We start from the raw sequence: 15,627 nt of genomic DNA on the forward strand, positions 1-15,627 counted from the left end.
AGTTGTTCGTGAGTTTGTTTGTTCCTCTGGCACTGGTCCATTAAGAAATCCTCGCCAGGCCAACTGTGGCTCCAAACAGCACGTAGTAGGCATAGAAATGTTGAAGACTGTCAACAGAGGTAGAGTTCGTTCAGGCTCGATGGAACCTTCAGAAGGTTGAAGGCATGCTTCTTCTGGACACGGCTGGCTGCACATGGCCTGCTTCGCCTTCTCTTTTGGAACACCTGTTTCCAAATGACTCATCTGGCTTCAAATCCTCATCTCTCTCCTTGTCGCCACACTGCTTTTCATCTCTCACATCGCTCGCATCAGTGGGGTCGGTGCCAACCCATCTTCTGTATTTAAAATTCCTTCTGAGCGCTTGCCCCACCCACCCTACACCCCCTCCTTTGCAGATCCAGTCTTTCCTTTGCCTAGTGTCACATGCATGCATTCCTTCAGGTCCTTGCAGCAGCCCTGCTCCATCTCTCCAGGTGGGCTGCCCAGCTCTGAAAGGTGGGGGACGACATGCAGGGCCCATTGTAACAAACCTCCCAGGCTGCTCTGCGCGGCTGCTTCTGCACCTGCCCACATTCAGGAGATGAGCCAAGGAAAGCTCCTGGCATGAGGGCTCTAAAAGTTCACAGAGCAGCACAAGCCCCCAAGGATTCAGGTGCCTATCATTTTATTTCTAAACCAGCTGCCGTGAACGCAGCCCTCACACCTAGTTAGCAGGTTTGGATGGCAAATGCGCGTGTTTCCTCCTTGAAGCAGTTAGCAAGCTGGAGGAAACTAGAGCCTCAGACTTTCCAATTTTTTAAAATTTGTATGTGTGTGTGTGAAGACCACTTTAGATGCAGTCCTTGCCTTCTATGTTGTATGAGACAGGGTCCCTTGTTTCCCACTGCCTACTCCAGCCCAGCTGACCAATGATCTTATGGGGATTTTTTCCTGTCTCTGCCTACCATCCCACTCTAGGAGCACTGGGCCTACAGATAAGTGCTATCACATCTGGCTTTGGGTGGGCTCTAGGGATCCAAACTCAGGTGCTCATGTTTGCACAGCACCCACAGAGCCATCTTTTCTACCCTCACTGAGTATTCTAGATCAGAAAGTTTTGAGAAGCATATTAAGTTTCCGAATTTTGAAATTTTAGCTTCATCTTCCCCCCAGCCCAACTTGGGACTTACGGGAGTGGACCCAGGAGAAGGTGAGCAAGAGTCACACAGTCTAGGGCAGACTCCCAAAGATCAGAGAGTCCTCCTAGGAATGGTTACTTAGACTCATTTTCTATGAAGAACAATGAAATTTCACAATACCACATGGCCTAGCTCCTCACTGGGGCAGTTGTATGTCCTTTCTTAGCCCTTCCCTAAGCCAAACATAGTCTTTATTCCATGATTTATCTTAGGATTCTTTCCAAAGTAAGGTAAAATATTATTTAATAAATTTTAATGAAAAGTGAAAGTTTGAATAACTGGGGCATTTTAACACCTAGAATTTTTATGTCTGAGACTTGGGGGTGAAAGGCAAATCCCAAGCACGCATGCGCAAATGTGGCTGCCCTTTACTGAATCTTGTGTATGACAGTCTAGGGCAGAGCCCCAGCACCCAGCTCCTCAAGTTCAAGGCCACAGGGTTGTCCTCACTGGGCTGGAAGTTCTCATGGGGGCTAGGGAATCTTATGCCACATTTTATTGCCTCCAGTCTTACATTTGGGAGTTTTAAGTACTTGGTAGTGGAGTAGACAGTGCTATGCCCACCTCCTCATTAGTGTCATTATAAGACTTGAGATCATCCTCTGCTTCTTGTTCAGTACTTTGGAAGTCAGACAGATTTAGAGTTAAGTGTCTGTGATGTGAGTTTGAACAGATTAACTCTCTGCCTAATTTGTAGGGTTACTGTGGAATCGGTGATTAACTATTTCAAGTGTCTCTCAGCTGCTGCTATTGTTACTATTTTACTTGTCTTGGAAACATGTTTCCTGGATTATAATTTGTTATCCTGCAGTTGTGAACTCTTGTGGTTTGGCAATTGTGTTGTCATTGGATGGGGGTTACTCCCATTCTTGAAGGCTGAATGAATAGATGTTGTTTGGCATGCGTTCTGCAGGATGAGTAGGTGCTTGAGAGGCCAGAACACATGGCTTCAAGGACATTTCAAACAACAGAAATCAAAGCATGAAGACTGGTAAGTGAGGGAAGAGTTGGCCGTGGCTTGAGTTGGGTTACAGACGATTGGTAAGAGCCAGAACACAACAGCCATTGTAGAGGATTCTTTTAATTGTTAATAATGAAGTCCATATTAGTTACTTTTCTCCTCATTGTAGCCAGAGTGCTTGACAGGAAGCAGTTTAAGGAAAGATACAAAAGGCGGATCTCTGTGAGCCCAAGGCCAACCTGGTCTACAGAGTGAGTTCCAGGACAGCCAGGGCTACACAGAGAAACCCTGTTATGAACCGCACCAGCCACCAAAACGAGGAAAGATGCAGATAATGAAGAGAAAGCAGGAACCGCCGTGGCAGGAGCTAGAAGTGCTGGTCGGTTTGCACTCAAACCAGAATCCCTTGACAGGCGATCATTCTCCACTTGTTTTCCCTGTTTTATTCAGATAAGGAACCCCAGCTCACAGGATAGCTCCCCAAATTTAGAATGGGTCTTTGTAACAGGAGGAAGGCCCGCTTGTTGGTGCCGGCCACCCGGCTGCTTAGCTCCAAAATAACCACACAGAAATTGTATTAATTAAAACACTGCTTGGCCCATTAGCTCTAGCTTCTTATTCTTATTCTTATCTAACTCTTATATTAATTTAACCCATTTCTATTAATTTGTATATTGCCATGTGGCAGTGGCTTACCAGCAAAGATTCTAACCAGTGTCTGTCTCAGGTGGAGGATCCATGGCTTCTCTGACTCCATCCTTCTTTCTCCCAGCATTCAGCTTAGTTTTCTCCACCTACCTAAGTTCTGCCCTATTAACAGTCCAAGGCAGTTTCTTTATTCATTAATGGGAATCACAGCATAAAGAGGAGACTCCCACATCAAGTTTTCACATCCATAACACACACAGTTGAACCAATCTAGAAATGCCCTCACAGATCTGCTGAGATTTGTCTTGTAGGTGATTCTAGATCCTGTCAAGTTGAAATTAACCATCACAGAATTGAACTAGTGTTTTAGCATGTTCTGGTCTTCGTTAATTTTAATACATTTTCAGTGGGTCTCTGAAAAAATGTTTTAAATAAGATTATTGAACTTTGAACCAAATCTAGGAAGTCTGTGACTTCTTTTTTTTTTTTTTTTTTTTTTGATTTTTCGAGACAGGGTTTCTCCGTAGCTTTTTTGGTTCCTGTCTTGGAACTAGCTCTTGTAGACCAGGCTGGCCTTGAACTCACAGAGATCCGCCTGGGATTAAAGGTGTGTGGCACCACCTCCCGGCTCTTCTGTGACTTCTGATGTTAAGTCATGGCTGTTCTTGATGACATGGCCTGCCTGTTCTTACCCGTGTTCCCCTCTTGTGCTTACTGCCTCGGGCGAACAGGCGTGTACTCTCTCCAACACTGGTTTGTCCTAAGCTGTTTTGTCACTTGTTTTGTTTTCCTTGCCTTGGGATTTCCATGATGAATTGAATTTATAATATCTTTGGATTTAGCAGCATCAAACTAAAGCTAGGCATTGTGTAGTCTGTGTTTCTGTGCCAGCATTGCTTGCTTCCCGCCAGATGTTTTCAGCAGCCTTAAGACGTTCAAGCAGGTTTCTGGAGAGATGACAAGCACAGGTTCTGTGTTCAACACTCTTTTCTGCCTTACAAAGCCACTGGAGTTCAGGAAGAGGGTGAAGAGGCAGTGTCATCTCTCCCTCCCTGCTCTTCCTGTGTGTTCATAGCCAGCCCGTGTGCTCACAGGCCTGTGCACGGGCTAGCTGCCTGTGTCCTTGGCTCCCTGGCTCTTCCCTCTGCCACGTTCTTTCATGCTGTTCCCTTCCCTCCCTCCCCGTGCCTTTCTCGTCACGTGTGTTACAGTTCCGTTATTGTTCTTCCTGTCTAGTTCTCTTAAATCCAGCCCACACCTTTTCAGCTCCATATCCTGAGTCAAGTGTTTGAAAGCTGTTATTTCATGTTAATTAGAAGTTCTTTTCCCAGCCAGGAAACCTTCACAGAAGTGTTCCCTCAAGCCAAGGCTGCAAGATGCACTCTGGCATTTGTACTTGGGGACAGTAGAAGGAGTCATGGCTAATTGGTGCTGAACAAGGAAATATCCTCACCTACTCCCAGACCTTTTTATGTACCTGGCCAAGCTGTAAGACCCTACCCAAGAACCCAGCCACCTACAGTAGACTTCACAGTCCTAGGAGAACTCTCTCCTGGTCACCATGCTCGGCAGTCACCCTCACTTAGAAGATCCCATGGGCCTCCACATGGTCTCCGCTGGAGACTGAGGGGACCAGTCAGAAGCTGCTCCTTTCCTCCTAACATGTTGGATCTGGGTAGAAGTTGCTGCTGGCACATTCTCAACTCGTGAAGCTTCAGCAGGAGTTAGCTTTTGGTTCTTCTTAAAAACTCTTGAGACTCCCTGAATGGCTGCTAGTCTATAGGTGGACCTAGTAAGTTTCAAGGGAATTTTCATCTCTTCAGATGTCATGGATCAAAGCCAAGCCCCGTGCTTGCATCTGGCCTTCCTCTTTGTGCCCACTGCTATAGGTCAGGGACCACAACCTTCTCATCACCTGGCCCATGGCTGTCTCAGCCCAGGTTCTGTACTGCAAACCAAGACTTGAGGAGGAAGCTTGAGACCTAACCCTTCCCTGGGAGCCACCAACAAGCACCCCCAGGCTCTCTGTGCTCTGGTGGGAGAGCGTGGCAGAGCCGAATTTGGTGGTGCTGGGGGAAGGCTGCCCCTGTCCCATCTTTCACCAGCAGGGACTTCACTGCTCTGGTTACCATGAAGGTGGATATTATATCACAATGGCTGAAGAACTCTCCTGTATCACATTTATACCACTTGAAGTGCGTGATCTCCCATGGGCTGCAGAGGCCCATGGTGAGCAGATGTGATGCAAGGCCCAACAAGCAGAGCGCAGTCGCAGGCAGTGGAGGGGGAGTTCGCAGATAGGGGAGTGAAGACTCACATAGAAAATCACCTCAAATGGTCCCATTTGTTGGGTCAAAATAACTACTACCTACCTAGAAAGGTGATTACAGAGATGACAATACCCATGTCTGTAAGTGCCACATGTAGGCCCGGCACATAGGAGGCCTTAGCAGTCTGCAGCTGTCACCTCCTGTCTGTTAGCAAACTGCAGCTACTATAGTGTGTGCCAAGTAAAGAAGATAAGTAAAAAAGACTTATGTGATAAGGCCAATTTAGCTGAACTGTAGAAAAACCAGAGAGCGGGTAAGTGCCAGGGGTTAGGATCCAGGATCCAGCACGCACAGCTGAGCGAGACGCAGCAGCCGGTCAGCTCCAGGGAAGCGAAGGGTGTGTGGCACATGGCTGGGTAGTGCCGTGAGTGCTTCGAAGGGTTAGCAAAGAGAGTGTGACCCACTGTTGGGGGTGACAAGGAGTGCTGGCTGTTTCTCTAGCTGGGACTAAGTGCAAACATCAGACAAGTCTAAAGAAGGTTTCTGAGAGCTGGAGGAGGAGCAGGGAAAGTCTGTCTGTGCTGGAGCCTCTTCCAGGACAGTGGTGAGCGTCCGGAGATCGGGAGCTGTGGTCTGCAGTCATGGTCTGATGTCTGCGGAGAGAAGTGTGGAGGAGGCTATGTCTGAGGGTCTAAAGAAGGGAAATCCTCAGCTTAGCACACTAGATGGAGGCTGAAGCCATGGGTGACGTCAGGAATAAGGAGATGCCTTCATGATTGTGAAGGGACTCAAAGTCCAGAAGAATCGCACTAATTAGCCGGGCTAGGCAGGACACAAGAGGAAGCCTGTACCATGGTCCTCTTGCCTATGTGACTTCAGGAAGCCTTTTTTTAAAAACAGGGTATTCCATAGCTCAGATTTACCTGCAATTCAGTGTATAGAAGCTAACAGTAATCCCCCTGCCTCAGTTTTCTGCATGCTGGGATTACACGCATGGATTACCATGCCCAGCTATGTAAGCTTTCAAAGCCTCCGAGAGGCTGAGCATTCTCCTGGAGGGCTCTCTGCAGATATTTATATCAACTGAGTCATATCTCCTGTGTAATCTTATAAATAAACCAAGGTTCACTTTTAATGAATTTCTGAAGTTTCATAAATAAATTGGATCAGTTCTAAAAAGCATGCTTTTAATAAAATCTCTATGTTCTGGATAAAATTGGCCACTCCAGTGCTTTTAACCTCCCCACACACTTTGTCACCCTGTGCTTGCTTGTGCCTCCATGGTGAGACCTTCACAAAGCCACAGGTTGAGCAGCGAGTTTAAGAGTCCCTGACTCTGCAGCCACTACCTCCCCTAGACCCTGCAGGTGCTGGATGGCCCATTCTAAAACGAGTGCAGTTCAGGGCCTACACAGGCCTGAGCTACATGGGGTCCTGATGCTGAAGGGGACATGGACACAGCCTGATGCCTAACCCATGAACTATGCCCAGTTGAGAACCACTCACAAAGGGAAAATTAGTGTCTCCAAGGAAGTCTGTCTGTGTATAAACCACACTTAAGGGCAGGCTCCGTGCCCAACAGTAGACGGCCAACACAAAATTAACTCAATTGTATCTTTTTTTTGGGGGGGGGGTTTGGTTTTTCGAGACAGGGTCTCTCTGTAGCTTTGGTGCCTGTCCCAGAACTAGCTCTTGTAGACCAGGCTGGCCTCGAACTCCCAGAGATCCGCCTGCCTCTGCCTCCCGAGTGCCGGGATTAAAGGCGTGTGCCACCACTGCCCGGCTCAATTGTATCTTTAAAAGATTTTTGTCTCCTATTACTTTGGGCATTTTTATACGTATTTTGCTTATATATTATGGTTTCCAATTTTGTACATTTAATGGGATTTCAGTGTGTGCGGTAGTATGTGTCTCTGCATCTATATATGTTTCTTGTACTTTGTCTCTTTTTTCCATTTGTTTGTTTGTTCTCTCTATTCTGGTTTGTTTTGTTTTATTTTGTTGTTATTATTTTATATACCTTTTTGTTTTCTAATGAGAAAGAAAAAGGAAGTGGATTTGGGTGGGTGGGAGCTGGGAAGAGCTGGAGGAGGGGAAACTGTGATCAGAATATATTGTATGAGAAAAAGTCTATTTTCAATAAAAATTAAAATGTATACAGTTGCCCCCTGCTCTAGGATGAGCCCACTCCTCATGTGATTTGAGAGGTAGGCCTCTGGCTTAGCTGTGTGTCTTCTCTTCTCTCTCACTGTAGACTACTGTTTTCCAAAGTGAAGTTGGAGTCACTCTGCCGGGGCCCAGATGAGGCGCTGCTCACCTGTAAGCACATGTTACAGATATGGAAATCCTGCTACAACCTCACCAATCCCAGGTCAGAGACCAGCGCTGCCTGTTTTGTGTCATGTTTGCATGGATATCTGCAAATCAGAGCCATCTCCTCTGGGCATTTATCTGGCATTAACTCTGTCACTCCCCTGTACACCAGTCTCCACAGTGGTCGATAATAATGATGAAGTCTTAGTGAGGGTTCTGTTGCTGTGAAGAGACACCATGGCCATGGCAACTCTTATAAAGGAAAACGTTTAATGGGGCTGGCTTACAGCTCAGAGGTTTAGTCCATTGTTGTCACGGCAGGAAGCGTGGTGGCGTGCAGGCAGACCTGGTAATGGAGCCGAGAGTGCTACCTCTGAATCAGGCGCAGGAAGAGAGACTGAGCGACTAGGTCTGGCTTGAGCATCCGAGACCTCACAGCCCACCCCAGTGGCACACTTCCTCCAACAAGGCCGCACATCAGCAAGGCCACACCTCCTAATAGTGCCACTCCCTGTGGACCTGTGGGGGCCATTTTCTCTCAACCACCACATGGAGCTTCATGCTTCTCCATGGTTGTTGGAGCCTCTAAATCATGGGTTTCATTTGTCCCTCTGTCCTTCCCACTCCCACCCCATAATAACCATGGATGACTCGTAAAAGTCATTCACAAAAGCTTTTTCTCTCCCGCCTGTGATAATTGCCATCTCTTTAGAAACTGATGTATAGATTGATCAGTGACACACTCCAAACATTTCCTATAATATTTAAAGGGTCTGTGTCAACAGCAGACAGCATCCTGTTAAGACGGGAAGTCACTGTGAACACAGTTAAAAATAATTTTGAAGAAGTTAAAATTATGATTCATACAAATATAAAATAAACATGCATTAAAGATTTTATTAACTTTACTCATATGTGAAGGAGCTAGTACAAGTTAAGATCCATTCAAAGAAGAATTTGAATATGTGCATAGACAGAAATGCTGAAATGAATTTACAAATATACATATTTACAAAAAACATAGCGTCCTATAAGATGATGGAATATGTATTGTGGGACTGTCTTTTCCACAGGGTAGAAATCAATTGTATACCCCATAGATAAATTTGTCATAATAGTTTCTACAGGTTAACTTCTACCGCTCAGAGCTGTGTAGTACCTAAGTTAACAGGTGCTTAAAGATGCTACCTTTTGTGCCAGCAGATGTGGGGAGAAACCGCCAGGCAACCCCAGCAGCAAACACCCCGTAGCCCAGTTACCCCAAGTCTGGGATACATTGCCAGAGGAATTTAGCAAAGAGTTACCTGATGATTCAAGTGACTGCCCATAACGCAAATACTTGATAATTCTCAAGTTCATGGCAAGGTGTATGGATGACTTATAGTATGCCCTAAAGAGTCAGGAGGCAGACAAGGTGTCATTCAATGATACAGGAGTATAGGAGGCAGACAAATAGGCTAGTTGTCGAGGTCTACAGAGACCTACAGAGAGGAAGGGCTGACTGTAAGTAACTGTGTCAGTGGGAAATGGTAACTTTGATTTTTTTTTTTAACAAAAGTTTTTTTCAGGTAGACAGGTTTTGGTGGCTCACACTGTAATTCCAACTCTGAGAAGCCAAGGCAGGGGGATTGCTGAGAGTCCAGGACCAGACTAGACTGCTGAATGAGTTCTAGAGTAGCCTAGCCATCAAGATTGGAGCATCTTTGTCCTATACCCAGCCTACAGCAGACACTACCTCAGCTGGTTGCCTCCGTGTGGAGCCCATCCTTTGCCTGCACCTCCTTTAGAAAGGAGAAAATAAACCATCAGCTTTCTCTTTGCCAATTTCCCCCAGTTCTCCACACCTCTCCCACCTCCCCACATTTCCTCCCACTTAGCAACCGAGAATATTGAATGTGCAGAGGAAAAAAATAGCAGAATTGGAAAGCCTTTAAAAATACCTAACCAAATGCCTGGGCTGTGTCCGTACTCTTCTTTCCTTGAAAGATCTCTCAGGGCCAGAGCAAGGCGTTCCTGCCCTAGGGTGGAGATGACCTCTTCCAAAGCCTTGGGCCTGAGGTGGAGACAGAGCAGCCGTTTAGTGTTCGTCTCAACTTTATTTTCTTGGGACGTAAATGTTTCTCAGCAGCCCTTACCATTGCACAGATTTCAGCATGCTTGGGCAGCTGGGGTGAGAAGTGCCCCTGGCTAAGGAGTGCAGCTTGCAGAAAGAGGGCTTGCTCTCCAAGCGTCTGCACACTTCAAAGCCCCCGATACAGCAGCATAGGACCAACAGCCTCCAGGCTGTCTTTAGGTGGCATGGACGTTAGCACAAGGCAGGATCGTGATAAGAAGTGTGTGAGAAACAGCCTTTCCTAAAAATAAATAAGCTGAAAACTAAGCAGAAAGATTTTTACAGGAAACCGCTGGTTTCTGTCCAAAGGAAGTGAGTCTGTGCCAACTGCCTGACTCCACTGCCCTTGCCTCTGCCTTTGCTCCACCTGTCTGGGTTTCCCAGTCTTCCCCAGGTCCTTGCATATCCTTCCAGAGGCTCAGCACAGGCCTTCGGGGACACTAAGAGGAGGTGGAGGAGTGGCCAAATTGAAAAAGCCCTTGACTGTGTTCTCAGCAGCTCTTTCCGTCTTTCTTTTGGCTTGAGGAAAATCATAATAGAAGCTGACTGCTGAGCTGAGTCTTGGACAGCGTGTACCAAGAGTGCTTCACCTGCCGTTGTAGGACGCAGCTCCTGCTCGGAGCCAAGTGGGTGGACATTCTCCCCAGCATGTGTTCGACGTGCTGCCACTTCAGGAACCCAGATTCTCCCGTTCTGGGTCTGAAATATTTCCTGCATTTAGGATGGGGATATGTCTCGGGTTTTGTTTTCTCTCCCTTAGCAAAGAATAAAGCCCCCTCAATTCTCTATAATGACTTAGCCACTCAAAACAGCCTGATTCTGAGCAGAATCTCACCAGAAAGGTCCCCATCCTCTCAGCATTCTGAACCACAGCACTTCGCCAGGGGTAGTAGTAATTACTTTCACCGAGGATTTCCCTGTGCCATTTATGTGCTGCCTCCAGTCCCTGCATCACCCTGCAAGATAGCTACTGTTTCCTACTTCAGAGGAAACAATGGAAGCTAAGGAGACTGTGTAACAGGCCCAAGTTTTCCAGCTTAATTATACACAGAGCTATCATCAAACCCAAGGCCGTCTGACAGCAAAGCTCCCTCCAGGACAGCAGGCTGCCTCTGCTGATGACAACCAGTTCTCCTCCCCATCTGATTATTGCCACCTGAGCTCTCCCTATCATGGCCATATGTTGACATCTTCGTAGTAGGAAGAAGCTTGCTTCCTTCTTAACTCCTATTTCAATCATTTACCAAGAAATAGGTTAAAAGCTGACACATACAGATGCATGTTTTCCTGACTGCAGCCCCACTAATAACCATCAGCATTTTGGTAGGGCTTTTTTGTTTTTCAGAACATGCTCTCATTCTGTGAAAAGCTGAATCACATGGGCAAATGCCATGTGGCATTGGGCTCATTTTACTGTTGCAAAAAGTGCAGCTCAGAAACACTGAGAGCCTATGTGATCATCGTGACCCAGACCCAAAAAGCAGAGAGAAGCAGTATCTGTTGTTGTGAAGATCCACCATGACCACAGCAACTCTTATAAAGGAAAACATTTATTTGGGGTTGGCTTGCAGTTTCAGAGGTTTTGTCGATGGTCATGGTGAGAAGCATGGAGACATGCAGGCAGATGTGGGGCTGGAGAAGTAACTGAGAGTTCTGCATCTGGATCCACAGCAGCAGGAAGAGAGAGACTCCTCTACCTCCCTTGGGCTTTTGAAACCCCAGAGCCCACCCCCCCTCCTACAACAAGGCCACACCTTCTGATCCCTCTCAAGTGGTGCCACTCCCTAATGACCAAGCATTCAATTCTGTGAGCCTATGGGAGCCATTCTGATTTAGACCAGCACATTCCACTCCCTGGCTCCTATAGGCCTATAGCCTATATCATAAGGCAAAAAATAAATAAATAAATAAATAAATAAATAAATAAATAAATAAAGTTCAACTTCAAAAGTCCCATAGTCTATTACAGTCTCAACACCATTTAAAAATCCAAAATTCAAAGTCTTCTGAGACTCAAAGAACTCTCTTTAACTATAACCCCCTGTAAAATCCAAATCAAAAAGCAGATGACATGCTTCCCACATATAATGACACAGGATACACATCACCAGTCCAGAAGGAAGGAAAGGGAACACCGAACCAAAGCAAGACTGAAGCCTCTCCTTTCCGCCCCTGCTATGGGTTTCTATCTGCAGAGTCTCTTAGATGCAGAATATATTGTTTGTTACACACTTTTCCAGGAGCTGGAAAGAGGCAAGACTGTCACGGGAACTCCATGGTTCTGACTCCTGATCCACCACCTCCTGTTTAACCTCTCTGCAGCTGTGGAAGACGGGAAGGGTTTCTAAGAGAAACTTAAAAGTTCCAGTTCGAAGCACTGTTTACTACTCTGAATTCCCTGGAATTACTATTACATATGTATGCGTAGACTTTTCCAGTTTATACACCGCGGACTTGGAGAGCCTTCTGATTTTCTCTCCCGAAACTACCTCTTAGCACCCCTAACCAGGAGTGGTTTTCTGCCATCTCATTTCCTGGGAGGTGTTCCTGGCAGCCCGAGTGCCAGGCTTAGAAGTGAGGGAGAAGTGATAAGTGGTTCGTGAGAAGTGCCCAAACAGAGTCCCGAAGGGAGAAAGGGAAGTGATTGAGGGACACATCTAGAAAGAAAACACTCAGTTGGAAGTAAAAGTATCTCAATTTTAATGATGCTTAGCTGCATGTGTACAGTTTTTGAGGGCGCAATGGAAGACAGACTGAGAGATATCCCAAGTGTCGTTGTTCTGCCAATGCAAGTACATGGCCTCACATCATTGTCAGTGACTATGGTTGTAACTGGAATTTCTGATGTTTTAAGTAGGAAGCCGATAACTTCCTCCACCTTCCATAGTTGCACCAGCAGGCCAGGGGTAAGCCATCTCTGGAAACTCACCAGACATAGTAACCCAGGCAGTGTTTATAAGGAGATAGGTTTCTGACCCTTGGCATGGACCTGGAAGTTATAACTCTCCAGAATGTTCCATCTGCACACAATTTCCACCTTTATGCCATTCAGTGTAGGAAGATAATCTTTCCTTACATGATCCAGCCAGGGAAGTCACTGAGGTACAGTGGCCTTGCCCAAAGTGATGACTCATTTGTGACAGACACAGGATAAGAGCCCAGATCGCTATTTGGGCTCCAGGACCCCAGCTTTTGGGTCCTTCCAAAGCATCGTACATGGCAGCCGAGCTCATGATCTGAAACTTGGCAAGGTGGAATCCTGCAGCGCTGTGGCTACAGCACCCAGCCCCCATCCCCTCACACACCCCGTGTAGCCACTGGATGCCCAGGTAGGCCCTTTCTTTGCACCATGCATGCCTCATGTGTTCCAGAATCCATTACATATTGAGGCAAAGCCTTCTGAAAGCTTCCCGAATGAGGAGCCGTTGCTGTATTCAGATCATTAACCCTTTGTGGTTGTTTATATTGAAAACGCCACACGAACAGACCAGTGTTAGAAGCAGTCCATCCATTTTTTACGGTTGTCTGCTCAGGCTTTTGCATTGTCTTTCGCTAAGAGAGACTTCTTGTCTCCCAGTGTGGAAATAATGAATAGTGCAGCTTCCAGCAAGCCTGTGTGGATGATGTAGTAAATGCAGGCTGGCAGTCTGCAGTGAGGGAAGTTTCCTCGGCTTCCTGTTTCTCTGACTACATCTCTGGACGCGGAAATTGCAGCCTGTGAACTGTGTTAAGGTTCATAATGAATCTTGTTTGCTGCTTCTGAGCAGCAGCAGCAGCTGTGCACAGGAAGGAAACTGTTCCTTTATTGTAGATTTCAAATGTCTTAACAGAAAAAAAATTCACTCCTAGTGCTCCAGATGCTAGCATGATAGGAAAAAAGAGTAATAATTTCTACCTACTTCATATATTGTATCTTAGACTTGTTTGGGCTGAAGTCCTTTAACTGCCTCATCCCCGTTCCGTCTGTGGCGGCTTCCCTGTGGCAGTGCTAGCGAGGGATGCCAAGCCTGATTTGTAGTCAGAACTGGAGAAATGGGGGTCAGAAAGATGGAAGCTGGTAGGGTGGCTGTGTGGAGGCAGGCACCAAATCCCTGCTTTGTTTTCCCCAAGTCCCTTCTGGCCAGCCTTGTAAGCTCGGGAAAGCCAGAGGACCCCGGTTCTGCTGTGACCGGCTCGCTGAAGCACCTCACACTGCCTTTCCTCGTGTATTAAGTAGGAATATTTTCCGTGTAAGGGCTTTCAGATTGGTCTGGAGACACACTCAAGTTCGTGACAATCACACTGGGAACCAGGAAGCCTCGGGTGCAGCAGCCCCGGGAGCTAGAAGAGTTTTGAGAAATCACAGTTGTCCTAAGGATTTTTAATATCCTTGGTCTGGATGGGGCCTTGAAATGAACATTTTGAAAATGTTCTGGGTAAATTCTCTCATGCCACAGAGTCCAGAGCTCTAGTGCAGTTGGGAAAGACATCTTGGAAGGTAGTGCGTTAGGAGCTGGGTAAATTTATTCCGAAGTGTCACGGCATAGAATGCCAGCCACTCTCTCCCTGTCAAGAGGACAAAGAAGCTAACTGAAAGAATTTCCCTCTCCTCCCCTCTCCTCTCTTTTCCCTCCCTCCTTTCCTCCCTTGCTTCTTTTCTCCCTGCCTTCCTCCCTCCTTCCTTCCCCTTCTTTCTTGTCTTTCTCTCTGTCTTTCTTTGATGTAAGATGTACATGCGTGCAGGTGTGCAGACTCATCAGAAGGCAGTGTATAGGAGTCTGTTCTCTCCTTCCGTCCTTGGTCCCGGGGATCAAACTCAGAGCGTGAGGCTTGAGCAGCAAGCACTTTCCTCGCTGAGCCATCTCACTAGCCTGGTCTTCTCTCATATCTCATATGACATAAGAATAAAAGCAGCAAGGCTCTGTGGGCATCACTGGAGCTGTGTCTGTGATACGCAACACTGAAGCCGAGGGTACAGAATCCCTCCAAGTGTGGAAGGATGTGAGGAGCATCCAGACACACGTAGCTACCTACCCCTGGGCTTCAGCTTTCTCTGCCAGTTTGATCTTGGTCTTTTGGGTGACTGACATTTACAGTGTGTTTTGCAGTGACTCTGGACGTGGGAGCAGCCTCTTAGATAGAACCATCGCTGACAGACGACAGCTTAATACAATCACATTGCCAGACTTCAGCGATCCCGAGACAGGTGAGAACCAAAGGCCAGAGGGGTGGGATCAAGAGCAGAAGGTGGGAGCCAGTTGAGCATCTGAGACTGTCAGGCCCCAGGGTAGGGTGGGGGTAAGAGAGGTGGGGGGAAGAGTGTGGGAAGAGGCCTCAGGCACATAGCTGCACACTAAACTGAGGCGAACTTCTGCAATCTCATTTTCCAGTCAGGAAAGGAATATTAGCCCAGATCGACTCTTAAATCTGTTTCCCCTTGCTCTGAGAACTTAAACTTTGAAACTACTGTTGGGTGGTGTCCGTGCACATCAGGTCTTCTCTCTGCTCTGTCTAATGGAGCCTGGTCAGATGCCTACATAAACACACAAGCTTCCAGCAGGAGGACCTGTTGGGTAGCAGGGCCTCTGGGCTGCTAATTCAGCTGTCCCCACAGGGTGGCCCATAGCACTTACTGCCTCTGAGCAAATGTTCCGACTTGGCTGGTAAAGACCTCTGGGGGTAGTGTGCTCCATGTTCATGTGCCCACAGCTCCCTGAGTGCAGGGAAGTGAGCACACCTCCCTAATCTGCATAGCTGCAAACAGGCAGTCCCAGTAGCAGTCACTGACAATCTGGGGACTCCATAGACCCACAAAACATAATGAAATTCACTCAGTTTTGAGCCTTAGTGGTAATTCTAGAACACCATTAGAGCCAGCTTTTGCCACTTCTCCCCTCAACACCCAACAAGGGACACTGCAACCTTAATCCCTATGTGGATCGCTTCATCTTTTATGGGATAACTTCACAGAAGCCTCAGGGTCTCTTTCCCGTCCATGTGCCACATCCCAGCTCCTGATACCCAGCAATTCCAACCCTAGGTGGGTGGAATGAGCCCAAGTGGTACCCACAGAACCCATCTTATAGCTTTTGCTGACTCATTCCTACCAAGGCTCCAGATTCAAAGTCAGCCTAAGAAATTTCATCCGAAGGTCCTGGCCTTGTT

At 47.0% G+C, this 15,627-nt stretch overlaps 1 protein-coding gene across 8 annotated transcripts in view; it reads left to right on the forward strand.

Annotated features, from left to right (window-relative positions):
• Positions 1–15,627, forward strand: part of Ttc7b (tetratricopeptide repeat domain 7B) — a 215,232-nt gene that overhangs the window by 151,766 nt on the left and 47,839 nt on the right. For all 8 annotated transcript variants that reach the window (XM_057782135.1, XM_057782137.1, XM_057782136.1 and 5 more), the window contains 2 exons: positions 7,312–7,428; positions 14,571–14,668. In XM_057782135.1, the coding sequence (XP_057638118.1) occupies positions 7,312–7,428; positions 14,571–14,668 (215 nt within the window). The remainder of the gene's footprint in view (positions 1–7,311; positions 7,429–14,570; positions 14,669–15,627) is intronic.

Source organism: Chionomys nivalis, chromosome 10 (genome assembly GCF_950005125.1).
Source record: "Chionomys nivalis chromosome 10, mChiNiv1.1, whole genome shotgun sequence".
NCBI classification, from domain to species: domain Eukaryota; kingdom Metazoa; phylum Chordata; class Mammalia; order Rodentia; family Cricetidae; genus Chionomys; species Chionomys nivalis.